This window comes from Leopardus geoffroyi, chromosome E3 (genome assembly GCF_018350155.1).
Source record: "Leopardus geoffroyi isolate Oge1 chromosome E3, O.geoffroyi_Oge1_pat1.0, whole genome shotgun sequence".
Taxonomy (NCBI): domain Eukaryota; kingdom Metazoa; phylum Chordata; class Mammalia; order Carnivora; family Felidae; genus Leopardus; species Leopardus geoffroyi.
In genome coordinates this window covers 34,561,443-34,587,200 of record NC_059340.1, presented here as the reverse complement: position 1 = coordinate 34,587,200, position 25,758 = coordinate 34,561,443, and the positions used below count along the sequence as shown (strand labels likewise).

The window sequence follows — 25,758 nt, the reverse complement described above, 5'->3', positions numbered from 1 at the left end:
GCAAAGGACGGCAGACGGCGTGCTGTCACCCGTGCTTGCTTTTACAGAAAAATAAGCCTCACATCTGCCCCAGAGCGTCACGATTCCTTTCAAAGGCATAATTACACGTTCCAAGCTAGATTGCAGTTCAAGAGGAGGTGACGAACCCCTTCTCAGCAGTGACGGTGCTCATGCTGTTCCTGTCCCGGGAACCGGTGACTGCTGTGAAGAAGGCCCCTCCCTTGTTTCCCCCGCAGCCCACGCCCGACGGTGCCCACATCTGCCTTCCTGTCTTTGCAGGGCGGGAACGACCACGAGATCTTCACTGACCCGAGGACCGTGGGCTACACGGTGACGGCGCCCGAGGACACCCGCAGGATCTGTGAAGAGCTGTTCTCCTAGCGCCCCTCCTCCGAGGGAGGGCAGGGGTCCTGCCGACAGGCCTCCCTCACATGCCAGGATCCCCACACAGTCCGGCCTCGGGTACCCCCGGCCCTGGCGATGCCGGAGGCAGCCAGACTTGTCACGAACGGCCTGAAGGAACACCTCCAACCAGATTTCGCCCCCAACCCCGAGCCTCAGACCCTCCATACATGCGATCATGGTACTTACGGTTTTCTGGGGACACTTCCCCATCATCCTAGGATGATACAAAGAACGAATGTGCCCGGCCCCTCCCTCTCGATGGTCTTGTAAAAAACGTACCAGGCGTTAATGTCTGGACCCCCGGTGTCAGTACCACAAGGGGGATTTGGTGGTGGGAAAGGACAGGATGTTTACAGCCGTCCCACCCTGGGACTGAAGTTGAAAATCACCTCCCGGAAGTGAAGCTCCTGCCCGAGGGTCACCTGGGGGTGGAAGGGCGGCAGGGGCGGGGGGCGGGGGGGCGTTGAACCAAGGGCTCCATGGTGGCCGCTAAGTGACCGCTGACCCCAAGGGCCTCATACCTCAGCTGGCCTGGGGTGCAGGGGAGCCCGGATTCACTACACTCGGGGGAGCCCCCTGCTTCTCTGACTTTTCCAGTGCGAGGGGGACGGGAAGGGACAGGCGGTCCTGCCCCCACGTGCAGGCCCCGGGCTGGGCTGAGAGACACCAGCCCCGGGCATCCTACTTCTCCCTGCTGTGCCCGGCAGGCTCCCCAGGGGCCTTACTCACCTCGACTTTCTCAGGGATCACGGAAGAGCCTGGAGGGTTCCCGGAACGCGAGCGGCCTGCTTCTCCGCAGATCTCATGAACCTGCATGCCCGCTCCGGCCTCCCCCACACAGTGACCTGAGGGGTGGGAACAGCCCGGTGGTTGGGCCCGTGACCCTCACCCCTGCTTCGGACTTCAAGTGGAAGGCAGCCCCAGGGCCCAGCAGAACAGGCCCTTCCAGGGAAACGGTTCGCGTGTCACCTTTTAGAAACTGGACGTGTCAGGACCCACAAACCCTCCGTCCACTCCAGTCCACGGCACGGCCTCCGCACGGGGCCCGCTGACCTGACCGGGCGTCTGCACACACACCCCCCACCCCCCCGCCAGGTGCTTTCATCTCCACGGAAGCGGCTTCCGTCCAAGCCTGCTGGGGACCCCGAGGCCTGTCTCGGCACGGTCCGGTTGGGGGCAGTCTGCCCGCATGACAACACAGGGTGACGTGGCACAGTGGTTCCCAGGACACAGCTACCCCGTGGCACCTTTTGTTGAATTTTGCAAATGATGTTGTAATGACCTTTCACAATGAAAAGAAGCAAATTAAAGTGATTTTATTGTTTCCTATTTCTCATTCTGATGACTTTTTCTTCCTTTGTCACACGAATGGCGAAGTGAACGCTTAGCTGTGGTATCCGCTCAGATTCAGGAAAGAAAGCCCAGCCCGTGCAGATCCAAAAGCCACCGTTTCTGACACTGGTTCCCGGTGTTTCTGCAGGGGCAGGGCTTCGAGCATCCAGGCCTGCCGGCATGAGCTTTCCTGCCCAGGGGTAAGGACCCATGATTCCCTGGAAGGTTCCTTAACTTGCTACAGCAAAGCAAGACAATGGAGTCTCACTCACACTTGTCCTAACCTTTATAACTGGGGAGTCCTGCCCGGGTGCCCTGAGGCCGGCAGGCTGGGCCCTTCACCTCCCAGGCCTTCCCTCTGCACTGCCTCCTGCCCTCCCACTGCAACGGGGACACATAACGCAGAACAACGTGTGCACCTCGCTGCCGGGACTCAATCCCTGGCTGTGCCGCAGACCAGCCGGGGAACTCGGGACCGGTTCACCCCAGCTCGTCTGCTGGTCTGTCAGGTGGGGTGCAGCCCTACCTCTGTGGGGGGCTTAAAGTACCTGCAGCCGAGCTACTACTAACTGAACTAGCCCCCAGGAACCCTGCAGGGCAGCCACTGCTAGTCCCCCCCCCCGCCCCCCCGGGGCCGGGCAGGGTGGGGAGGGGGGTCCCTCAGCAGGCAGGACGGACACCATCACAACAAACACACACCACAGCTGAGTGCTGAGCAAGAGGGAGGCAGAGGTTGGCCCTGGACTCAGCGGCCGCGAGGAGGGCACACCCGGGGCTACTGGAGGGAGAACCCCCAGGAAGGCCGTCCTCGCCTGGAGGGAGGCGCCAGCTCTCCATCCCGAGGGAGGGAACGTGGGTCTCGGGATCCGCAGGAGGTCCTGTGAGGTCTCTCCAGCCAGCGGGCGGGCGGCCCCTGGACGACAGAGCTGGGCCCATCTTGCAGATTCGGGCAAAGCGGCGGAGGCCCTGAATCACTTCCTCTCCAACTGCTGCTTCCTCCTGCTTAACTGCTCTTGTCCTTGGCCCGTCGGGCCACTTGCCCCCGCAGCCAGGCCCCGGGCTCCCTCCCACCACCGCTCAACCCTTCACTCGGAGCTGGACTGGGGCACCCTCTCCAGGCTGCCCGTCCGATGCCGAGTGCGGCGCTGGGACACGTCTCCTTGTTGTGAATAAATGCCTACTTCAACTTCTCCCTACCCAGGTTCAAGGGGCTGACTGGACGTTTCCCCAGTTCACTTTGAAAATCAGTACCGCAGTAAAAACATCCACCTCTGCGCTAATAAAAATGATCTACCCGCCCTTTGGAGACGCTGGCCGGGCAAGACCATCCCAGCCTGACCCAAAGTCCAACCCAGAACGGCCCAGCCTCCGCCCGCAGCCCTGCATCTCCCGCTGCGCTCCCAGACAAGGAGACCACAGGCTTTCGCACCTCCTGCTTCCCGACTAACCTTTGTCCGGCCGGCCCTGCCTCTCCCTGCTCCTGCTCACGCGGGAGACGTCCAAATGCATCAACATTTAGCCACAGCTGATGCAGTCAGTGGCATTTTGCTCACGCGAAGCCACCCTCTACTGCTAAGCCGCCCTACGCTGGAGAATGTGATGATTACAGAAAAGGGGATGATCCCACTCTCTTATTCAGCAGCCACAAAAGCCAGATGGTGGAGCAGGGGGTCAGCCCCGTCTGGAAAGACGCCCTTACCGGCTGGCTTCAAGAAGCCGGCCTCCACCCTCATGGACAACACCCAGCCTTGCACAGAACACACTTTATTGAGACAGAGGTGGCGGGCGGGAGGAGAGAGGGAAGGAATCCCGGACGCCACCCCAGCTCGTCACCGGCACCAGGCTCCTCCCAGAGCTTCTTGTAAATGGAGACTCTGTGTCCGACCGAGAACGAGAACGAGAACGTGTCCGCAAAGAGCCCCGACCGCCGAGGCCAGGCCAAGGCCAGGGACACCCCCGGGGGTGGGGTTTAAACGCAGGCTCTCGACCTCTGGGAGCCCGAAGGTCCTTGGCAGAAGTGGCTCAGGAAGTGTGGTGTCTCCAGCGGGCCTGCGGGAAACAGGCTGGAGGGCAAGGGCCACCCCGGACCCAGCAGAAGGCAGAGGCAGCAGACCGAGGACCCTTCGAGGGGCACAACAGGCCAGGAAATGGCAGATCCACCGCTGACCACAGAGGGCTGTTCGCATGCACACAGCCAAACGCTATTTGCCAATTTTCAGACAGCTCCCACCGGTCATGAACCAAAGAGTTCTATCTTGCAAAGGAAGCCATTCCTACGCTTAAAGACAAATCCATCCACAGACCGAGGCACTCGGCCTCGCCTCTTCCACAACCCATCGGCCGCCCTCCCTCCTTGGCAACATTGCCGTCTGCTTCCAAGCCAGCTTTACAGGGTTCACTTCCCTGCAACTGACAAAACGTACCTTTGAGTACACAGAAGCCACACATTTCAAAACATTATCACCCACCCAGCTATTTCTATTTTTACATCACCCTTAGAGCCAAAGCAAGCCACTGCAAAGAAAAGCCTCAGGACTTGTGTATGGAAAATATCTACAAGGGTTTGAAACGTCGACAGCCAAGTGCAAACAGGGTTGGCCCTGGGCAAAAGCCTTGGTTAGTAGAGAAGAAAACAAACAAACAAACAAACCCTCAGCTTTTCTTAACACCAGTTTTCAGGAAAACCCCATCACCAAAGAGGCATTTTCTCCTCCAAGTTTTGACTTTACCAGGCTGTTGAGAAGCGAGCCACCACGACCGACCGACTCTGTTCCGGAGGGTTCTGGACCGAGCTCTGATTTTAAACAAAGACCCGCCCTTCTCCCACCCCCCACCCCGACCCACCACCTAAATGACCACAGCTGTGAACTGTCTGCTAAATTGAGGGCAGGAGGAGAGAGGATTCAGCTGAGCACGGCATGGCCGAGGGGAGGCCTCAGGGCTCCTGGGGAAACTCTTTTCCCAGGCGCCCAGTTGGGATTCTTCCCGCTGCAAAGGCACCAAAGACCCCCCGCTCTCGTGCCCCCCTGCCCGGTGAGGCCAGCTCCCCTAGAACAAACCAAACAGACCAACAGAAAAGAGCCCGCTTTGCTGAGGGCCAAACACAGACACAAGGAGGGTAGGCGCAGGTGGGAAACGCATAGGGCCTCCCGTCAGCCCCCGGGGCGGGCTGGATCTGGGGATTCTGAGCCTCCAGCCCAGGGGCACAAGGACTCTGTGGGCTGGGGAAGCGCCCACCTGACCCACCCCCGGGGCTGGGGTTGGACCATCCACTCAGCCACCAGCGGGCACCCCTCCTTTTTCCATGCTTTTAATGCTTTTCAGATGGTGAGAGGCTGTTGGAACGGTCCAAGGCTGTGCTGGTGGCCGAGAGCATGCCAGTGCCTGTCCCCATCGCCCCTTCCTCCGGAAGATGCTTGAAAGGGACCGTGCTCCCCGCTCTGAAGCCCCATCTCAAGCGGTAGACCGTCATCTGCAGTTTGGTTCTGCCTCCTCCTCCCCCCCAGAGTCTCCCGCGAGCCCAGGAGAAGGGATGCTTCCGGCATCTCCTAGGAGCTGACGACGTGGCCGGACCAGGTCTCGTGCTTGGTGCCCGGGGCCAGATGGGTGATGACCACCTCCACAGCCTGCAGCTTCTCGTTCTTGGGGGGGATGGAGCACATCTTATAGGTGACCTCGTCGCCTTCCACGGGGACATACTCCCCCTCCACGCTGTGGGAGCAGGGAGACAGCGTTCAGTGCCCAGCGCCCACAAAAGCCTCACTCAGCTCCGTGCCGCACCCAGGACCCCAGCCCGAGCTTTTGGAGCACCTGCCCCTCCTGCCCTGCCACCAGGGAGCCACCGTGTCTCTGCGGGACCAGGTCCCCCCAGCCTCCCCGCACTCTGAGGCCCAGACCGAGCTCTGCCTCTGCAGGAGCTCATACTGTCCGTCGCATGGGTGTCACGGGCCTGTGGACACAAGAGCAGGGAGAGCCGGTCTGGGCCAGAGAGAGAACAAGGCCGTCAGCATCACGGTTGAGAGCCGCCCTGGTCCCAGGAGAGCCCCAAACCCCAGCTGCGTGCGTCTCTGCCCTCCCGCTTCCCAGACACCCAGCAAGACTGAAGGCAAGTCCCTTCCGTGCTGAACGCGAGTTCCAGGAGGGTCCCCTCCCTGTGACCGTACTCCCTATGGGACACAAGTCACCATTTCACCCACCCTGGTGAGGTGCCCATGCTGATGCCCCCCGAGGACACCTCCAGCAAGAGGAAAATCCCCTTCAGATCCTGGAACTGATCTGAGGGATTTCGCCTTGAGGGAAAGCGCACGTGGCCAACGGTGCTTCCCTCTTTGGTCGGGCCACCAGGATGCCGCACGTCCATCTCTCTGACTCGCCCCCGCCCCCACCCCCGCCCCCGGTTTTCCTTACTGATTTTTCATGGTGCACTGCGAATATCCTTGTAAACCACTACAGATCCCTTCCGGAAAGAGGCGACATGAAGACACATTTTCACAGCCACATATGCATTCACGCACCCATCAGATGCGTGGCTTTAACGCCCTGCTGCTGTCTGTACTCTCCGGGAGCCTGTGCGAGGCCTGACGTGTAAGGACTTTGGGGGGGCAAGAGGTAAAGGAGGGATAATTCTCCCCTCACAACAGACATTTGCAATGGTACCCTATCTCCAAAAACAGGATGTTTATATATTGCCCGGTCTGCCATGTGGCATAGGACTCGGCCTGCCACAGACTAAAAGATTGGGGGTGCAGAGGCCAAAGAACGGGGCAGGGGCAAGGCGGTGCCCGATTCGGTCCCCACAGAGCTGAAGGCTGACTGGGGGAGGGAGCGAAGCACGGGCCGCTGGATGCCTTCCAGCCTCAAGGCCGCGGACGTGCGGGCCCCGCCTCAGCCTCCCAAGGGTTTCCAGACACTCAGGAAGGAAGGACGTCAGTGAGCAAGTCGCAGGAGAAAGGGTCCAGCTCCAAACTTCCTTCCTGGAGCAGAGGGGCTGGGCAGCCCCCAGCCTCACTGAGTGGCTCCCCCAAGGCAGGCAGGAAGTCAGACTCTGGGTCACACGCACTCCGCAGCTCAGTGACACCCCTCCCATCCACCGGACCCATCCCATGGTTCTCAACAGTCTCTCCCTCTCTCCCTCTGTCTCGCTCTCCGTCACATACACGTGCAGACTGTCACCTGCAGCCTCCCACACGCCCCACCCCCAAACAGTCACACACAGGTCACAGGCAGAGGCTCACGCCCTCACACGCAGCGCCTGTCAGTCACACACTCCCCCTGCCTCCTTGCCCAGCCCCAAACCGCCCAAACCAGCCCTGACTCACTCAGAAATGTGCAGGAAGATGTCGGGGCCACCATCGGCCGGGGTAATGAAGCCGTGGCCCTTGGATCGACAGAAGCATTTGCAGACTCCTTTGTAGACAGGACCTTGCGAAGCCCGCACCGTCCTGAAAGAGGGGGGGAAAGTGTGAGTGGGGGCCCCTACCAGCCCTCCAGAACAGCCACCCACTCTCCTGAGGCATACCCAGCTCATCCCAGTGCCCCCTTAAAAGCCATGCCCCGGATAGTAACCAGGGCCATTATGTACAGCTATGCAGGTTGTGCACTGCACAACTCTGGGAGCCATTCACAAAGACTCTAATAAGAGTGACTCTCTGACGACCCCAGCAAATTTTCTCAGGCCTCAGTTTCTCTACCCAAAAAGGGGGTTAGACTAAAAGCTCTCCGAGCATCCCTCTGAAGACTACTAGTGACGGCAGCAGCCTCTACAACTTGGGCCTGAGATCTACAGCTCCCAGGCACTGTGCAGGTCCTTTGCAGCACTGTGCCCCAGCCTGCTGCTGTCCCCATTTTGCAGCTGAGGAAGTCGAGGTCGGTCCGACAAAGGAAGAGGCTTGTGCGTGGTTAAAACCCATTGATTTAAGACCCCAGTGATTTCCTACTTGTTATGAACCCCAGCCTGCCACAGGCTCAAGGGACCTGGGGCATTGCCTTCCAGAGTTTACAGGGTGCCTCACCAGTCCTTACCCCAACCCAAGTCTCCCCATGTGACAGACTGGGACACTGAGTCACAGAGATGGCCAGATACAATGACTCTGGCCCTGGGCAGGAGGCTAGCCCGAGACTCACGCCGAGAAGGTCCTCGTCCGACGGGTGGGCAGCGGGCTCGGGACCACGTTGCCCCGGAGAGGGGACGGTGACCGATCTCGGGCCCGCTGGGTGTCCAGCAGCCCGACCGAAGCCTGGTGTGTTGGGGGCTGTGGCGGTGGAGGTGGCTCAGATGACATGGCTGACCTAGGAAGACACCGAGGGCTCTCAGGGGCTCATGCCCTGCAAGGGGGGACCCCGGATGCAGCCCACCCCCGTGTCTGACAGTCTCCCATCGGAGACCCACATTCTCGGCTGCGCAATGCAGGCGCGAGGCTCACTCGGCATGGAGGTCACCTTATCCGGCAGCAGGCCAGGCTCGCCCCAGCTGGGTCAGGTGCCTCCTCGGCTCCCGCGGCAGCCGCGGCCTCCCTCGGGCATCGCTCTGCCAGGAAATGCCTGCTCGCCCCACGTCATGGATGCCATCAGTCCCCTCTGTGCCCCCGGCACACTCAGGGCACTTTGTCAATACTTGTGAAAGGGAGGGAAGGAAGGGGGCGGCGAGGGAGGCAGGGCAGGCGGGCAGGGATCCTTTACTGCCAGCTACCTAGGTCACACTCCAGCCACGCAACAGCCTTGACCTGCTAAGTCAAGCACTTAGCCAGGCACTGTGGTTCCGGAAGGCGGAGGTAAAAGAGGGCAGAGCACACCGCGTTCCCCCGAGAAACTCTGGACACACACCCGAGAGGCGCAGACCCCAGGTCTGGATTCCCCAGGGGCCGTCACAAGCTTGCATCTAGGACAGTGGGCCTGAGGGACCCTCAGTGGCAGGACCATCGCCAAGATAGCCATCTCCACCAGGCGCTCAGTCAGTTTGCAACCTGCCTGGGTCACTGGCCGCCAGGACCTCCAGTTCCCTCGGTGACCCTTAACATGTATCAGAGGTGGGATCAGACCCGGCTGGGGGCCTGGGGGAAGAGGACTCTGGCACTTTTGCCAAGAGCAGGACGTGGCCATTGCACTGAACATGTGACCGACTGCCAAGGCACCCGCGCTACCTCGGCCTGGGCTCAAGGTCACCAGGAAAGAAAGCAAAGCTCAGGAGCCAGAGGGGCTTGGGTAAGTCCTTTCCGCTCTCTGGGACCAATTTCCCCATCTGCAAAGTGGGGCGGCCGAGTGGGCGTCCCCCGGCACCTGCAGAGGACACGAACCAGAGCGGGGCCCCGTGGCAGGGATGGCAGGGGAACCCCGAACTCCTCCTTCACCCAGGCACGCCACGGTGGGACGGAAGCAGGCCGACGGGCTTATGTGGCTCACACAGGGTTTTCACACTGAAAACATCCCAACCCAGGCTTCCCACTACTCTTGGAAAAACAAAACTCGAAGCTCTGACAACCTCGAACTCCCGTTCGCCACCCCTGCTTCCCTCATTTATACGGACTCAGTGGCCCCAGAGCACTGGGGTTTCAACCTACATCACCCAGCAGAGCTGCCTCTGCCCGCAACCCAAACCCCCCAAGGAACAGGCCTGGTTCCTCCCCCCAACCTGTCCCCCTCCCCTGAGTCTCCCCTCAGTCCCCCACACAGCCGTGTGGCCTTAGTTCTGCCTGGCTGGGAAGGGAGAAGGCCGGCTGCCCGCCTGGAGGAAGTGACATAGTTACCTCCTGACCCTTCTCTCAGCTGCAGCCACCGCCAAGGAGGACCGGGGAGCCCCCACCTCATGCAGGCCCCGGCTGCTCGGCTGGGGGGTCAGGGCTCCAGCACCACCCACCAATACAGGTCATAGAGTCCTGGAATGTTCCAATGCTTGGGGTTCTGGGAAGGGTGCTGATCCAGAGAAGGGAGCGCCTTGCCCAGGCCTCCCAGGACAGCAGATGGGACACCAGGGGGAGGGAACAGCCCTCTCTTCTTCTGTCCAGTCTCCTTCTCCTCCTCTGGAGTCAGGCACATCTGACCTCACACCACGGCCATGAAGCTGAAATGAAATACTACGCTAAGCACTCAGCACGCTATCTACCCAAAACAAGTGAGCAGGGCCTATCAGCTAGGACTGTTATAACTGCCATCATAAGGTCATTCAACAAACAGGTGATCAGTGTCAGGCCCTAGTTCATGGCACTAGAGACACAGGGCCTGAGTCTGGAGTCAGAGAATAAACAGGTAAATAGACACATGAATAAGATCGCTACAGATTCCCAGAAGGGCTGGTAAGAAATACACGGGGAGACAGAGTACCAGGGTGGAGATGATTCTCTAATGAGGGGAAAGCTGGGTCCCAAACAGTAAGAGTCAACCTTCCAAAAAGAGAGGGAGGCTCTTCGAGGCAGACAGAACAGCCCATGCAAAGGCCCTGTGGTTGGCAAGAGCCCACCCAGGTGTGGCTGAAGGCCAGCAAGGGGGCAGTGTGGTGGGCACCAGGGACAGAGAGCCGGGAGAGGGCCGGCTGAGGAACTACGGGGATCAACAACATCGTGTGCGCCTTCCTCTCCTCACACCCATCTGTCCATCTGTCAGTCCCATGCCCCTTACCATACCCACCTCCCCCTGAATTAATGCAACAGGCTCAAATTAGGGGCCCCTTTCTCTCCATCCCAGCATCCCCGAATCCCCAAATACACCCAGCCCTCAGAGATGCCAAGAGCAGCCCACAGCCTTGGCGGGCAAGGAACCTGAGGGCTGCACAGGGTCCCTCCACGTCCCTAGGGCCCAGAGCTGGGGCCGGCACAGAGCACGATTCTCTCCTTAAATTCTTGTTTGGTTTTGTCTTAATTTTCATTTTCATTTTGAGAGAGAGAGGGAAAGCGTGAACGGGAGGGGCAGAGAGAGAGGGAGAGAGAATTCCACGCAAGCTCTGTGCTGTCAGCACAGAGCCCAATGCGGGGCTCAAACCCACAAACCGTGAGATCATGACCTGAGCCGAAATCAAGATTCAGATGCTTAACCTCCTGACCCGCCCAGGCGCCCCGAGCAGGGCTCCCTTCTCAACCAGCCCCAGAACCAGGAGCATCGGCTGGCGGCCATTGTGCGCTCGGCATGCTCCAGCTGGCACAGTCCAGCGGGGGTGGGGACCGTCCCACTCACCTGGCAGTGTTAGAAACCGGGATGGAGGGGTGCGGGGAGACCCTGGGGCCTTCACCACCCCCTGCCTGCCTCTGTCCGGCCATCTGAGCTGGAGGAGAGCAGCTGGGGCCTGGCCAGGAGCCAGCCCACCCCCAGGGCCCAGCAGTGAATGGCCTCTGTGTGGGGGAGGTCGGGTCAGAGTCCAGCTGTAAGGAAAACAGCTGGGGGAGGGGGCAGCCGGTCACCCAGGAGCCAACCCAGCAGCCGCTGCTGCCCCCCCAAGCACAGATGGGGAGAGGGGTCCCGAAGCCCGGCCCCACACCCCCCAGCACAGCCCAGGGCGGGAGGAGGCAGGGCCGCGATCTGCGACCAGCGCCCTCCGTGAGCAGCCCACACGCTCAACTCCCCCCTGCAGAAGCAGGGTGCAGACAGGTGCCCGAAGCTCAGACCTGGGATGGGCCTCCGATCTGCAGCAAACTCGGACCAACATCCCTCCTGCCAAGGCACGTCACAGCCACTGTGCTGTGTGCACGTGTATATGTGTATACGCACAAGTATATGTGTGTACACACACACACGGGCATGTCACTGCCTGTGTGTGCACACTACTGGACCAGCGGGGGCCGCACATGCCCCCCCCCCCCACTCCCCGAGCACACTGGCCACTTAGGGCATCAGAGGAACGGGGCACCCGAGGACGAGGACGGACGAAGGCTGCATCCTTTCCAAGTAACAGTTACTGGGCCCCCCACTAGGCACAGGAAATGGAAACCAGGACAGCTAATTCCTGCCCACAGGAGCTTGGGCTCAGGGACCGGAGCCCCACAACCACCAGGACAAGAAGAGTGTCCTGCAACCCGGAAGTGCTCACAGCACTTGACGCATCACAGCTCATTCATCTCCATTTCACTGATGGCAAAACCGAGGCACAAAGTGTCAAGTAACTTGCCTGGGTCCCCCAGCTAGTAAGTAAACTAGTGAAACCCACAGTATGTGGGACAGTGAAAATGTCATGGAGAAAAAGCAAGCAGGGGAGGGGGGCGGGAATGAGGGTTTGCATTTCAAAGCAGGTGGTCTGGGGGGGGTGCTCCCCTCCCACTCCCCCACCTCCATCAGCTACCGCCCCAGGTCCTCAACAATGCTCAGCCAGGGGAGGGGGGACCCAGGGTCTAGAGGTGAGGGAGTCAGGAAGCCACGCCCACCCTGGCTGCCCTCAGGGAGGGCTATGTCAGCAAGGCCTCCAACCAGATCCCAGGAAAGGGTGGAGAAGGGGGCCTCAACCCAAAATAGCCTGGGAATTTTCCACAGGCCAGGCTGGTCCTCCTCTTAGGTTGTCGGAGTTCAGCCAGGCACCAGAATCGGGCCTTCCCAACCCGCCCCCCATCAACCCCCTCACGTATCTGGGGGCTCCAGATAACCCTACATTAGCCCCCACCTCCTGCCCTCTTGCCCTGAGAACCCACCAACCCATCAAGGATGAGTCAGTCTTAAGCCAAAGAGCAGGGTGCTTAGTCCAGGGAGTGGAGCCTTGGCAGTGTTTTCAACCATTCACACTTTAGTGAGAGGGAGTTCACAATTCATTTCCCAAGGCTCCATTCTTGGTAGCTTTCACACATCTGAGGGTAGGAAGGTGGAGATGTGGGGGAGCAAGACCTGGTTCCAAGTGGCATGCTTCGTTCTGTGTGGCTCTTGGCAAAGCCAGACCACACCAAGCTTACACTGGAAAGCCTTGTGTGGGTTTCTGGCTGGGGGAAGGCAGACACCCAGCTGCAGGGCCAGGCCGCTGCTGCCGCGTGGGGAGGGCTCCGAACTAGTCCACACAAAAGGAAGGGGGCAGGGCACTGGGGCCAGACGGAGCGAGATGCGTCCCCACGTCCCGCACAACAGGGGAGGTGCTTTTATCATCCCCATTTTACAGGTGGGGAAACTAAGGCACAGAGAGGTGCTCACACTTTAGTGTCCCCACAAGTCTCTGGGGAGGGGGACAAAATGCAGAATCTGCTTCTGAAGGTCGAGGATGGGGCCCCGAGACTCTGGAATTCAAAAGTGCTCCCGGAGAGCCAGGTGCCACTGGTCCACAGAAGGCACAGAAACCCCAGAGTTGGGCGGGCTGACGACCTGCCCACCCTCACAGCCAGTGGGTGGCAGGGCCCTGGCTGGAACCAGGTGGGTGAAAGGGAAACTGGGGCGGAAAGGGGTGAGGTTCTAGAGGAGTCAGCCAGTTACTCCTTTGTCAGCCCAGGTTCCTCCTTTGTAAACTGAGGCTGAGACTCGGGGACTCCCCTCCCGAGCTCCAGTCCAGCTGGGCCCCAACATGGGGGAACTGAGGGGCAGGTCAGCTCCGCTGAGGCCCGACAGAAGGGTCCCAGGAAGCAAGAGAGGCCCCAGGAGGGGGCCTGAGGCTGGCCTCCGCCACATTCCCTTCTATTGTTCGGGAGAGAGCGAGCTCCCGCGGGGGAGGGAGAGGATGGAGGGGATGCAGGGGAGGGGCGGGGGAGGCAAGGAGAGCTGCAGGGGAGGGGCGGGGAGGGCAGCGGGGGGGGGGGGGGGGGGGGGGGGCAGGGCCGGCCTCTGCTGGAGCGCCAGCCAGCGCCCGCCAAAAGAGCTGGCTGCAAAGACAAACACAAACAAGGCAGAGGGTGCCGCCAGCCCGCGGAGAGAGTCCCCTCCAGGCCGTGCCCCTCTGGGAACTGCTCTCCCGCACACCCCCAGCCCCCCTCCCACCGCCGGGGCCCCAGAGTGCCGGGAAGAGGCCGGAAACCCGAAGGACCGGCGGCCCCTCCAGCATTGCCCGCCCCACCCAGGAGCACCCCGACGGCCTCGACAGGACCAGCACCCCCCACCCCCGAGAAGGTCCCCCAGCACCGCGCCCCGCCCCCACCCCCGGGCCGGCCCCAGCTCGTAACCAGAACCCCATCACCCCCAGGTCACGTATTCCCACACGGCATCGTTGCCTCCACCCCACCACCCAGCGGCTAAGGCTGCTGCTGACCCGAGTCTCGGCCCAACTCTACTCTTTGACCTCACCGCTCCATGCCTCAGTTTCTTTATTTGTCAAACGGGAGAGTAATGCAGCACCCCAAGCCTGCGAACGTGGCGCAGACGGTGCCAGCTACAAAGGGCTCAGCCAACAATAGTTGAGTTGCTAATGGTGAAACTGTCAGGCATGGGGCGACCTAGAATAATCCCTCCCATTCCAGTCCCTGCTGATGGCACACAAACGAAAAGCCCTGACTCTGCCACTCCACGGGACAAAGGAAGACCGTTGGCCTCCCAGGAGAACGCACCCTCAGCCGTGCCCCAGGGCCCCCAGGGCCCCGCTGGGTCTGGCTCAGCTCCACAACGATGCTACAGGACCCAGTTCTTGCCCTGGAGGTATAATGCCCGAAGTTCCAAAACCTCCCACAAAAGACCACCAGAGCCATAAGTCAAAGCCAAGCGGCAGGGGTCATTTACTGCAGGTTCGAACCTGGACCTCTGCTCACTCGTTGCCGGTGACGCTAAGAGGCCCCGAGTGAGGTTTTTACAGCCTTTTTATAGACAGGTACAAACAAGTTATGGGGAAGTTAGGGATTCTTCGCGGTTACAGAGCGGTTATTGGTTGATATCTTAATTTAAACACTTAGCAGAATTTAATTGGTCCCCGCCTTTAGGTCAAACCACAACTGGGGTGTGGGTGTCTTAATGGCTGGTCAAGAATACGCAGTTACGCCAAGCAGTTGTACAGAAGCGGAACAAGCTGGTTAAGCAAGCGGATTTAAGCTAAGTTTGTTTTTCACAGACCAGGATGACTAGGCAAACTGTTTGCCCAGGTCTCTCATTTCTCCCCTTTCTCAAGTACCTGAGGAACCAAGGGGAAGGGGAAAATATGTTAAGCAAGCAGGTTTACAGAAGCGAGAAATGCCGGTTAGTTCGTGTACAATCACTTACTCTATTACATACCAGACTACATTTAGGAAGTTTCACAACTTACTCTATTACATAGCGGGTTACATTCAGGAAAGGTTTCACAATGCTCGTAGCAAACAGCAAGCAAAACAGACTTCTCAGCAATTGTATTTTTTATCAAAGATCCATAATAAGCAGAAGAGAGAACTTAGCTTTAAACTAAGGCAGGGCTGTCATTTGGATTTAAAGCTGTTCTTTTCATTCCCCCCTTTTTCTTGTGCCTAAAGAGCCAATCTTGGATCTTCAGTTTTCTATTTGTAATGTCTCGAGCGGTTGGTACTGAGTTCGTAAGACCATTAATTGTATAGCATTGAACCTGTCTTGGACAAAATTAATAATTTTGTTTATGATGCAGGGGCCGAATGTGAGAGTGAGAAGTAGGATGGCCAGAGGCCCGATTAAAGAGGAGAGCAGGGTAGTTAACCATGGGGACGCACTGAACCAGGATTCAAACCATCCTGCCTCCTGTTCTCTTTCCTTTTTCTCGTTTATTTAGCCCTTCTCGGACCTTGGCCATAGAATCTCTTACTATTCCTGTGTGGTCAGCATAGAAACAACATTCTTCTCCTAGTGCTGCACAGAGACCACCCTGCTGTAGGAACAGCAGGTCTAATCCTCTCCTGTTTTGTAAAACTACTTCCGAGGGGGAGGTTAGGGACTTTTCAAGCGAAGTGATGGCAGTTTCTATTCTTTCTATATCTTTGTCAACCACTTCTCTAAGTATACTAAATCCCTTGTTTTGTAGAGTTAAGGCCGAGATCCCTGTCCCTGTTCCGATGGCCCCGAGTCCGAGTATGGTGGCTAGAGTTTGAGCCCCTGCAGTGATGAGTGCCCTCTTAGTTACTCTTTTGGGTGCTATCCACATCTGGTCTATATACTCAGCTGTGTGGTATGTGATTTTGGGGAACACAATTACCATTACACAAAATTCTGACTGATTGAACATATCCTTATAGAGGCAGGGGGTTAATCCCGCATGAGAACAAAGCCACCATGAGTTATTTGGTGGAATAATCCAGTCTTCTGAAGTATTGAATATATTCCTGTTATTTATGCATAAGTGGCTATATTTTGTTGGCACTGTTCCTATACATGTCCCATTTCCCGTAAGCGCCGGTAGTGTGAGGCCGGGTCTTCTCTGTCCCCAATTGCAAGTGTCTGAGTTGTTTGCAGTGCTATAATCTCCTACTATTGCTAATGACTCGTAAAAGGGAGGTTTTGTGGAATAGCACAACCAACAAGCTTCTGTTTTATTGGGTTTAGTATGATTTAAGGCCTGATAGGTGTTATTTATCATTACCCATAAGGGGTCATCTTTGAATGGGGTTTGGATTTCTTGGGGTTTTTTTGGAGTAGTTCTGGTTACAGTGACCACCTGAGTGGCCGGAGAATTAGTACCCTTATTTGTGGACCGCGGGTAGGATTAGGCTTACTTGTGGGCCCTACTGATTGGTTTGGCCCTACTAGGGTTGGTGGAACCTTGGGTTCTACCTTTAGTTTTATCTGAATAACAGTTGCATAGTAGGGTGGTCCCCGATACAAATAGATTCCCCAACTAAGCCCAGTGGTCCATCTAGTTTCTTTTTTTCCATCTTCTAGAAATTTGATACGAACAAGGTTACAATTTTCTGAGTAATATCCTCGGCCGGAAAAACCTATGTCACAGGGCCTGACAAATGACATGTCGATGTAAAGAGGTGTTACCGTCCATTTTGATTTACCATCATTGGCGGTGACACAACTCCAGGACCTACAGTAGTAGTTGAGAACTCCCCCACATGTGGTGCGAGCATTCTGTCCAAACCCAGGGCATGCATAAAACCCTGTTTCGCTTAAGAAATTTCTTGTTTCCTTTCCCCTTCCGTGGTCTAGTCCGACTGACTTAGCCATCTGTTCTAAATTAAAATAGAGATCAGGCCACCAGGTATTTAAGGGAACATCTGTCTTTGTGGTAGTATTATAGACTTCATGGGTTTCCCAATTAGAAACCTCCCAAGTTAAAGTATAGGGTATGTGAGGGTTGCCCGCAATACTTATCAGTCCGTAGGAGGTGAGCAGGAGCATGCTAGTGAGTGTTCCTTCGATCATTGTGGGTCCTGAGTTGCTGCAACTGTCTTGGTATGGGACACCTGGGCCTCTGGTCTTAGCCGGTTTTTGGGGTCAGGTTTTTGACGCAGACTCAATTTTAAAGGATGGGTCTTACTCTGGTCAACCGTCCAGGCGGTGTTGGCTTCTGGCACGAAGTCTTCTCGAACCGCAAATGGATCAGCTGGTCGGGCGTGGGTGTAATGGATCCAGGTGGCGATCCCGTTGACCTTGAGAGCGGTGGGTGTAGTGAGGATCACAATGTAGGGTCCCTTCCACCGTGGCTGGAGGGTCTCTTGCTTATGTCTCCACACGTATACCCAGTCTCCGGGTCGGTAGTGATGCGGCTCAGGAGGGTCTCATAAATGGCTCTCAGTCTGGGCCAAACTTCCTGGTGGGTGCGCTGGAGTTCCCTCAGGGAAATAAGAAGTTTATGATCATCAAATTCAGTTAACACATTAGACTGTAGGTTGGGAATTATAGGAGGGGGTACTCCATACATGATTTCAAAGGGGGTAATCCCAGTTTGTAGGGGGAGTTTCGCACCCTGAACAGAGCGTAGGGGAGTAAGACTACCCAGTTAGCGCCAGTCTCCATGGTCAATTTAGTTAAGGTCTCTTTTAGAGTTCTATTTATTCTTTCTACCTGTCCTGAGCTTTGGGGTCTATATGCACAATGTAGTTTCCAATCAGCCCCAATAAACTGCGCTATTCCTTTGAAATGAATGCTGGTCCGTTGTCTGATCCTATTAGGGTAGGGAATCCGTGCCTGGGCATGATGTCTTCTAACATTTTCTTTGCTACTACCTGCGCAGTCTCGTGCTTGGTGGGGAAGGCCTCTGTCCATCCTGAAAAGGTATCTATAAACACTAACAAATATTTATATCCATATTTTCCAGGCTTTACCTCGGTGAAGTCTACTTCCCAATAGGCTCCCGGCCTGGTTCCGCGGGTCCTGGAGCCAGGGTTTTTCCCGTGGTTGGTAGCGTTAGTTAGTTGGCAAGCTTTACAGCTAGCAACTATCTGTTCAATTTTTGTCCTGGAGTCTTTAATGGTGATCCTAGCATGTCTCATTAAGTCTTGCATTTTTCTTGTGCCCATATGAGTGGCTTGGTGCATCTTGGATAAGACTTTATTTCCCATTTCTTCTGGGAGGATTATGCTACAGTCTGCTGCTCTCCACCATCCGTTAAAGCACTGAGTCAAAGGCAATTTTTGGATCCAGTTTAGGTCTTCTTTAGTGTAGGTGGGACTTCCTGGTAAACTAGCTGAACCAGGGTCTGGTAGGGTGGTCATTAAAGTATAGTCCACCTATAAGGCCACCTCTCGGGCCACCTGGTCAGCCAAATTATTTCCTCTGGCCACCGGTGTGATCGGTTTTTGGTGGCCTGGGCAATGTATGATGGCTAGTCGTTTAGGCAGCCAGAGTGCCTTTAAAAGAGCCAATATTTCTTCTTTGTTTTTGATAGTTTTCCCCTCTGCAGTTAACAGTCCCCTCTCTCTGTATATAGCTCCATGTATGTGGGCCGTAGCAAAAGCATATCTGCTATCAGTATATACGTTTAGTCTCTTGTCTTTTCCCAAAGTCAGTGCCTTGGTTAAGGCCACAAGTTCAGCCCGTTGGGCAGAGGTGCCAGCTGGCAAAGGCTCTGCCCAAACAGTCTCAGTTTCAGTTGTGACTGCTCCCCCCGTGTACCTTTGACCCTGATGTACAAAGCTGCTGCCGTCAGTGACCCAGGTAACCTCGGCGTCTGGTAGAGGGTGATCCTGTAAATCTTCCCGAATTCCATGAACCTGTGCCAATATCTCAGCGCAGTCATGGAGGGGGTTATCTAAGTCCGGGTCTGGTAACAGGGAGGCAGGGTTTAGTGTTCGGGGGGGAGCATAAATGACTCTGAGGGGATTTAATATTAGTCCCTGGTAGTGAACCAGTCGGGCGTTACTTATCCATGGGTCAGGAGGTTGTTTGAGGACTCCCTCGATGGCATGAGGGGTTGTAACATGTAACTCTTGTCCCATAGTTAACTTATCAGCATCCTTTACCATTAGAGCTGTAGCAGCGATCATACGGAGGCAAGGGGGCCAGCCAGCCGCTACTGGGTCTAGTCTTTTTGAAAGATAGGCAACGGGCCTGGGCCATGGACCAAGGAGTTGCGTCAGCACTGCTCTGGCTACCCCCTTATTTTCATCTACGAAGAGATGAAAGGGTTTGGAGACATCGGGGAGCCCTAAGGCTGGCGCCGACAAAAGGGCGAGTTTAATTTGCTGGAAAGCCTGCTCAGTTTTCTCTGTCCACTCAAAGGGTGCCTGTTCTCGGGTGACCAGGTAAAGAGGCTTAGCCATCTCGGCGAACCGAGGTATCCACAAGCGGCAGAACCCGGCCGATCACAGGAATTCTCGCACCTGCCTTCGCGTTGTGGGTCGGGGGATTTGGAGGACGGTTTCCTTCCGTGCATCAGTGAGCCATCGTTGGCCTTCTCTTAACAGATACCCCAAGTAGGTTACCTCGGATCTGCAAATTTGGGCTTTCTTTGCTGAAGCCCGGTACCCCAGGGCACCAAGTGTCCAGAGGAGGTTCCTGGTGCCTTGCAAGCAAGCTTCGGCAGTCTCAGTGGCGATTAAAAGATCGTCGACATACTGCAAGAGAGTCGCTTCGGGGTTTTGATTCTGGTACTCACCCAGATCCTCGTGAAGTGCCTCATCGAACAAGGTGGGCGAGTTTTTAAATCCTTGGGGGAGCCGGGTCCAGGTGAGTTGCCCATTTATGCCCCTCTCAGGGTCAGACCACTCGAAGGCAAAGAGCTCTTGGCTTTTGGGGGCCAGAGGCAGGCTGAAAAAAGCATCTTTCAAATCAAGGACAGTATACCATTGTCTTTCTGGGCTGAGGGCACTTAGGAGGGTATAGGGGTTGGGTACTGTTGGGTGTATGTCCATGACTCGGCGGTTAACTTCTCTCAGATCTTGTACTGGACGGTAGTCCGCACTGTTAGGTTTTCGTACAGGCAGCAGGGGGGTGTTCCAGGCTGAATGGCAGGGATGCAAGATGCCTAAGTCTAGGAGGCGACGGATATGTGGTGTGATGCCATTTCTGGCCTCCATTGACATCGGGTATTGTCGGACCCGAACTGGATCTGCCCCCGGTTTCAGCTCTATGAATAGAGCCAGGCGATGTTTAGCCAACCCCATACCCCCGGTTTCAGCCCATGCTTCTGGAAACTGCTGGAGCCAGGGCTCTATGTTTTGACTTTGTGAGGGTGATTCCTGATGGAGTCGATATTCATCTTCTAATCTTAGAGTAAGTATGGTCATGGGTTGGTTGTGAGGGCCAGTCACTTGGGGGCCCCCTGGCGTAAAATGAATCTGGGCCCCCATTTTAGTGAGCAAGTCTCTTCCTAATAAGGGGCAGGGGCTGTCAGGGATGACTAGGAAGGAATGGGTGACCTTTCCACTTCCTAGGTCCACAGTCCTCTGGGTGGTCCAGGGATATTTTTTTATTCCGGTAGCCCCTTGGACCCAGGAAGATTTTTCAGAAATTTTTCCATGGGGTCTGATCAAGACCGAATGTTGTGCCCCTGTGTCGACTAGGAATTGAACTGGGTTCCCCTCCACTTGTAGCGTTACCCTAGGTTCGGGGAGGGGATCCGAACCCCGTCCCCCCTATTCTGCATCTTGAGTGAAGAGGGCGGGTGTGGTTTTTGGCTGCCACGGTTTTTGATTATGACGTGGCTTTTTCTTTTTAGGGCATTCTCGGGCCCAATGGCCTTTTTCTTTGCAATAGGCACATTGGTCTTTATCCAGGGGCTTTTGGACAACAGCGGCCAGGACTTTGGTCATTTTTTCGGTAGCTTTAAGTTGCCTGTCCTCTGGAGTCTCTCTATTATTATAGACACACTGGGCAATGCGGAGTAAGTCCTGAATCTGTTTTCCCTCCAGGTCCTCTAGCTTCTGGAGTTTCTTTTTAATATCAGTGGCTGCCTGATTTACAAAGGCCATTACAACAGCAGCTTGATTTTCGGGGGCCTCGGGGTTCATGGGGGTATACTGTCTGAAGGTTTCCATTAATCTTTCTAAATAAGCGGCAGGGCTCTCTGTCTTACTTTGTATTACTGAATACACTTTTGCCAAATTAGTGGGCTTGCGTGCAGCAGCCCGGAGACCCGCCATTAGAGTCTGGCGATAAATGCGTAGCCGTCCCCTACCCTCTGCCGTGTTGTAGTCCCAGTCATCCTGTGGGGGTCAGGTCAAGGGAAAAGCTGCATTAATGAGATCAAGGTTAGCAGTGGGTTGGCCGTCATCTCCAGGAACCAGCTTTCTTGCTTCCAATTGAATTCTTTCTCGCTCCTCGGTGGTGAACAGGATATGGAGGAGCTGCTGACAATCATCCCAGGTGGGTTGGTGGGTAAACATAACGCTGTCTAAGAGACTTATTAAATCTTTAGGGTTGTCAGAAAATCGGGCATTCTGGGTTTTCCAGTTACATAGGTGACTGGTAGAGAAGGGCCAGTATTGAAGTCAGGGGTTCCCTGTATCATTGGGAGGCCCTATTTCCCGTAAGGGTAAAGCTATGGTGGAGTCAGGGAGGCGGAATCCTGGCTCACGTGGGGCCCAGCCACGGGTACGCCCAGCCGGCCCTTGGATTGCGCCCCCATTAGACATGGGCACGGGTTGAGCCTCCCTATTTTCTAGTTCTTCTATCGGCTGGGCTATGGGAGGCTCTGCCGGCGCAGGGGAAATGGGGTCGGGAGCAGGAATAGGGGCGGCTTGCGGAATAAGAGGAGGAATCTGGTAAGGGGGAGGGTCAAGGGAAAGTAAATCTTGGCTGTCGGGGAGAACAGGGGGTGCAGTTGGAGTTAGCGGCTTGGGAGGGTTGATAGGTTTAGCTGCTAGGATTTGGCATGACCCTGCTGTTAAGTGGATTTTCCACTAAATCTTGCCACACCAGAATATAGGGAATCTGATCCGAGTGACCTTCTTTCCCTGGTAGGAAAATTTTTGATTTTACTTTAAGGACTACAGGGAGGCAGAAGGTTCCCTCTGTAGGCCAATCGACCCCAAAGGTAGGCCATTCAGAGCGGCAGTAGGTGATCAACTTTCCCTTGCGAATGTCTAGGCTTAAGTTGTGTCCTCTAGCTTTTACGTCCCTGAAGTTGGCGAGAAGGAGGGAGAGAGGGGTGCTCTGCGTTTGGCCCATGTTATGCTTCTGAGGAAAAAGGAAAGGAGAGAAACAAAGGATGGGATAATTAATTCTGATTAGGCGAGAAAACACTTAATTCCGATAAAGCATCCGACGCACGAAAGAAAAACAAGAGCCAGCAAGAATCTCTGACAGTGATTCCAACTTTCTGGTGCCGTCTCGGCCAGCCCAACAGAAAGGGTTATGGCTAGGATGGCGGTTACTACAAGGGCCTAGGGGTGACAATACATTTAGACTGACAAAGAAGCACTCGCGTACTTGCCCGTCCGCGTCCCTCGCGGGAACTTAGGTGCCTCTTAGCATAGGCGGGCAGGTATAAACCCCCTGCTTGGATCAAAAAGATTTTGACCGCCTTAAGCCACATGAGGATCACCGTGGAAATCGGGTTAGAGCCCACTCGAATCCCGTAGCTTACGCCGTGGGACTACACATAGGGTAAGTCAGGCACGTGCCCCTGACTCCCAACAATCATTCCAGTCAATTTAACAGACAGACACACAGACACACATCACATCAGAATATGGGTAACAATTGGCATGCCTAGGTGGTTTTTCTTTTAGACGCCTAGAGATATTTCTTAGCACTCTGGAAGTTCATAGAGAAAATGAAAGTATTTAGTTCGAAGGCGCGTTGGGCGTAAGCAGCCCACAGAAAAGAATCCTAATGGGCCAAAAAGGCCCCCCGATGGACCAAGAAGGCCCCCAGATGGGCCAAGAAGGCCCCCAGATGTCAGTGGACGTCTCCAACTGACCCCGGCCGGGTGCCCTATAGCGCGTCCGCCAGGGTCACACCAGCTTCCAGACAGAACCGGTTCTCCAGAGAAGAAACACAGATCAGAGAGAAAAGGAAGAACGTTAGAGCCGGCTTACTTACCGATTGGAATCAGATACGACCCGTTGACCAGAAGTCTGGTGGGCTCGGGGGAGATCTCGGTGGGACCTCCAAATGTAATGCCCGAAGTTCCGAAACCTTCCACAAAAGACCACCAGAGCCATAAGTCAAAGCCAAGCGGCAGGGGTCGTTTACTGCAGGTTCGAACCTGGACCTCTGCTCACTCGTTGCCGGTGACGCTAAGAGGCCCCGAGTGAGGTTTTTACAGCCTTTTTATAGACAGGTACAAACAAGTTATGGGGAAGTTAGGGATTCTTCGCGGTTACAGAGCGGTTATTGGTTGATATCTTAATTTAAACACTTAGCAGAATTTAATTGGTCCCCACCTTTAGGTCAAACCACAACTGGGGTGTGGGTGTCTTAATGGTTGGTCAAGAATACGCGGTTACGCCAAGCAGTTGTACAGAAGCGGAACAAGCTGGTTAAGCAAGCGGATTTAAGCTAAGTTTTTCACAGACCAGGATGACTAGGCAAACTGTTTGCCCAGGTCTCTCATTTCTCCCCTTTCTCAAGTACCTGAGGAACCAAGGGGAAGGGGAAAATATGTTAAGCAAGCAGGTTTACAGAAGCGAGAAATGCCGGTTAGTTCATGTACAATCACTTACTCTATTACATACCAGACTACATTTAGGAAGTTTCACAACTTACTCTATTACATAGCGGGTTACATTCAAGAAAGGTTTCACAATGCTCGTAGCAAACAGCAAGCAAAACAGACTTCTCAGCAATTGTATTTTTTTATCAAAGATCCATAATAAGCAGAAGAGACAACTTAGCTTTAAACTAAGGCAGGGCTGTCATTTGGATTTAAAGCTGTTCTTTTCAGGGGCGCCTGGGTGGCGCAGTCGGTTAAGCGTCCGACTTCAGCCAGGTCACGATCTCGCGGTCCGTGAGTTCGAGCCCCGAGTCAGGCTCTGGGCTGATGGCTCAGGGCCTGGAGCCTGTTTCCGATTCTGTGTCTCCCTCTCTCTCTGCCCCTCCCCCGTTCATGCTCTGTGTCTCTCTGTCCCCAAAATAAATAAACGTTAAAGCTGTTCTTTTCAGAGGGGCTCCTGCGCCACTTGGGGGAGGTGGGGGCGGGAGAGCAGACAGGCGAGCACTGAGAGCCCGCGGTCACCAAGGCCGCCCCGAGAGCGAGCGCAGATGGGGAGGGCCCTGGCCGAAAACCGCCGGAGGGCTGGGGGTGGGCGGCTCTGCGTTGAGTCTTAAAATGATCACTTCAAGATAATGGGGCGGGGAGCTCATTCCTGGCAGGGGAACTTGCAGGGGCAAAGGCCCTGGGGGAGGAAGGTCGCGGTGGTGGGTCCCAGAAAGTCCTGTGGACAAGTTTGGGACTTAGACAACTAGGGCCATGAGCCCGTGATTTCAAGCCAGGGGGGTGATTTGAACCGATGGTTTTTACAAGTTCCCTATGGCTTCCGAGTGACGAAAGGGCAGGAGGAGCAAGAATGGAGACAGGGACAGAGAAATATCACAAAAGCAAGTAAAAAATACGACTGTAGCCGACATTTCTCCCGGGACTGGGTTAGCCTCCTCCTTCTACTCTCTTGCATCCCGTTATGAGAGGGAGAAGTTATACCACCGGTCTACAGGTGGGGAGCCTGAGCCTCCGGGAGGCCTCCTAGTTGGAGACAACTCCACCAGTGGGAACCGAGGCCCTGCGTGGAACCGGCTGATCCCCGATCCGCCCACTCCACACACACATCCACTCCCAACCCCAGAGAAGACGTGGGGACCGGGGGCTTCCTTTTAAAAAATCAAAATACGACGTTGTATTTCCGGCCTGCAAACGGGCGGCCGGCGGGGCCTGCGGGCAGGGAGCCTGTGGGCGCGGGTGAAGTTCTTCTGCTCCGCCCAGAGGCCCCCCTTCCGGGCGCAAACGCTCCGCGAGCGGCCGGCGGCTCCTCCTCCCCTAGATGCTGCCAATCGCACGGCGCCAGGGCGGCTCCCCCCCACCTCCCCCGCCTGGAGGGCTGGGGTCCCCCCCGCCCTCCCCGCCCCGCCCGGCTGGGATTCGGCGCCCCCTCCCCGTGCCGCGCCCCGCTCCGGTCCGCGGGTCCCCCACCCACGCTCCGGCCCACAGGAGAAAGGGAGGGAGAGGCTTTCACTGCACGCCGCGAGCGCTGCCCGACGCCAGCCCCCAATCCCTCCCGCTGCTGCCACACCCGCCCCTTCCCGGGCGTGAGTAACCTGCTTTCCCCAAACAGGCCGCGGCGGCCGGGGATTTTCTGGGGGCCCAGAGACCCAGCCCGGAGCCCCCTGCCGGCGGCCTAGAAGACCCTGCACGAGGGGCCTGAATGCGGGCCGCGGCCGCGAGGAGGCCGAGGTCCCGTCCCAGCGGCTCCTGGGGCCCCGGGGTGGGCACCCCGCCACACCCCTTCTGGGGGGCCCGGAAGAGCTCCCTACCTGCGACCCGCTCCGCTCCGCCAGCTGCTCGGCTCCGACTGCAAGAGGCTCGCTGGGAAGGGGGCGTGTTCCGCGGGGCTGGCCCGCCGAGGCTCCCCCTCCACAAGCTCCCAGCCAATGGGAGCCGGGGCGACGGACGGCCAGGGGGCGGGGCGCGCGGGGCCAGCCCCGACGGGACCTTTGTGTCCAAGCGCGGGACTGGCGGGAGCGCGGGTCGCCGGGCGGGGGAGGGGACCGCGGCCCCTCGTCCCGCGCGGGAGCAGGGAGGATGCCCGCCCGTGCTGCATCTACGGTCGGAACAGTCCCCTGAAAAGTGGAGGTCCCGTTCAGGTCCCTCCCCTAACAACCCGCGGCAGG

The 25,758-nt window shown here is 56.5% G+C and overlaps 2 protein-coding genes across 6 annotated transcripts in view; one reads left to right on the top strand and one right to left on the bottom strand.

Annotated features, from left to right (window-relative positions):
• The window catches only part of PMM2 (phosphomannomutase 2), a 31,314-nt gene extending 29,580 nt beyond the window's left edge, over nt 1–1,734 (top strand). For both annotated transcript variants that reach the window (XM_045460611.1, XM_045460610.1), the window contains exon 8: nt 280–1,734. In XM_045460611.1, the coding sequence (XP_045316567.1) occupies nt 280–334 (55 nt within the window). In that variant the 3' untranslated portion in view covers nt 335–1,734. The remainder of the gene's footprint in view (nt 1–279) is intronic.
• CARHSP1 (calcium regulated heat stable protein 1) lies at nt 1,706–25,501 on the bottom strand. Of its 4 annotated transcripts, none has more exons than XM_045460617.1 (4): nt 25,402–25,501; nt 7,861–8,025; nt 7,056–7,178; nt 1,706–5,448 (listed from the first exon to the last, which is right to left on the bottom strand). In XM_045460617.1, exons 2-4 carry the CDS (start codon nt 8,016–8,018, stop codon nt 5,286–5,288), a joined length of 444 nt encoding a protein of 147 aa, XP_045316573.1. In that variant the 5' UTR covers nt 8,019–8,025; nt 25,402–25,501; the 3' UTR covers nt 1,706–5,285. The 4 variants fall into 4 exon arrangements, with proteins under 4 accessions (XP_045316573.1, XP_045316571.1, XP_045316574.1 ...); XM_045460615.1 differs by lacking the exon at nt 25,402–25,501 and adding an exon at nt 10,900–11,031; XM_045460618.1 differs by lacking the exon at nt 25,402–25,501 and adding an exon at nt 9,480–9,957.
• Between the last annotated feature and the right edge of the window lie 257 nt (nt 25,502–25,758).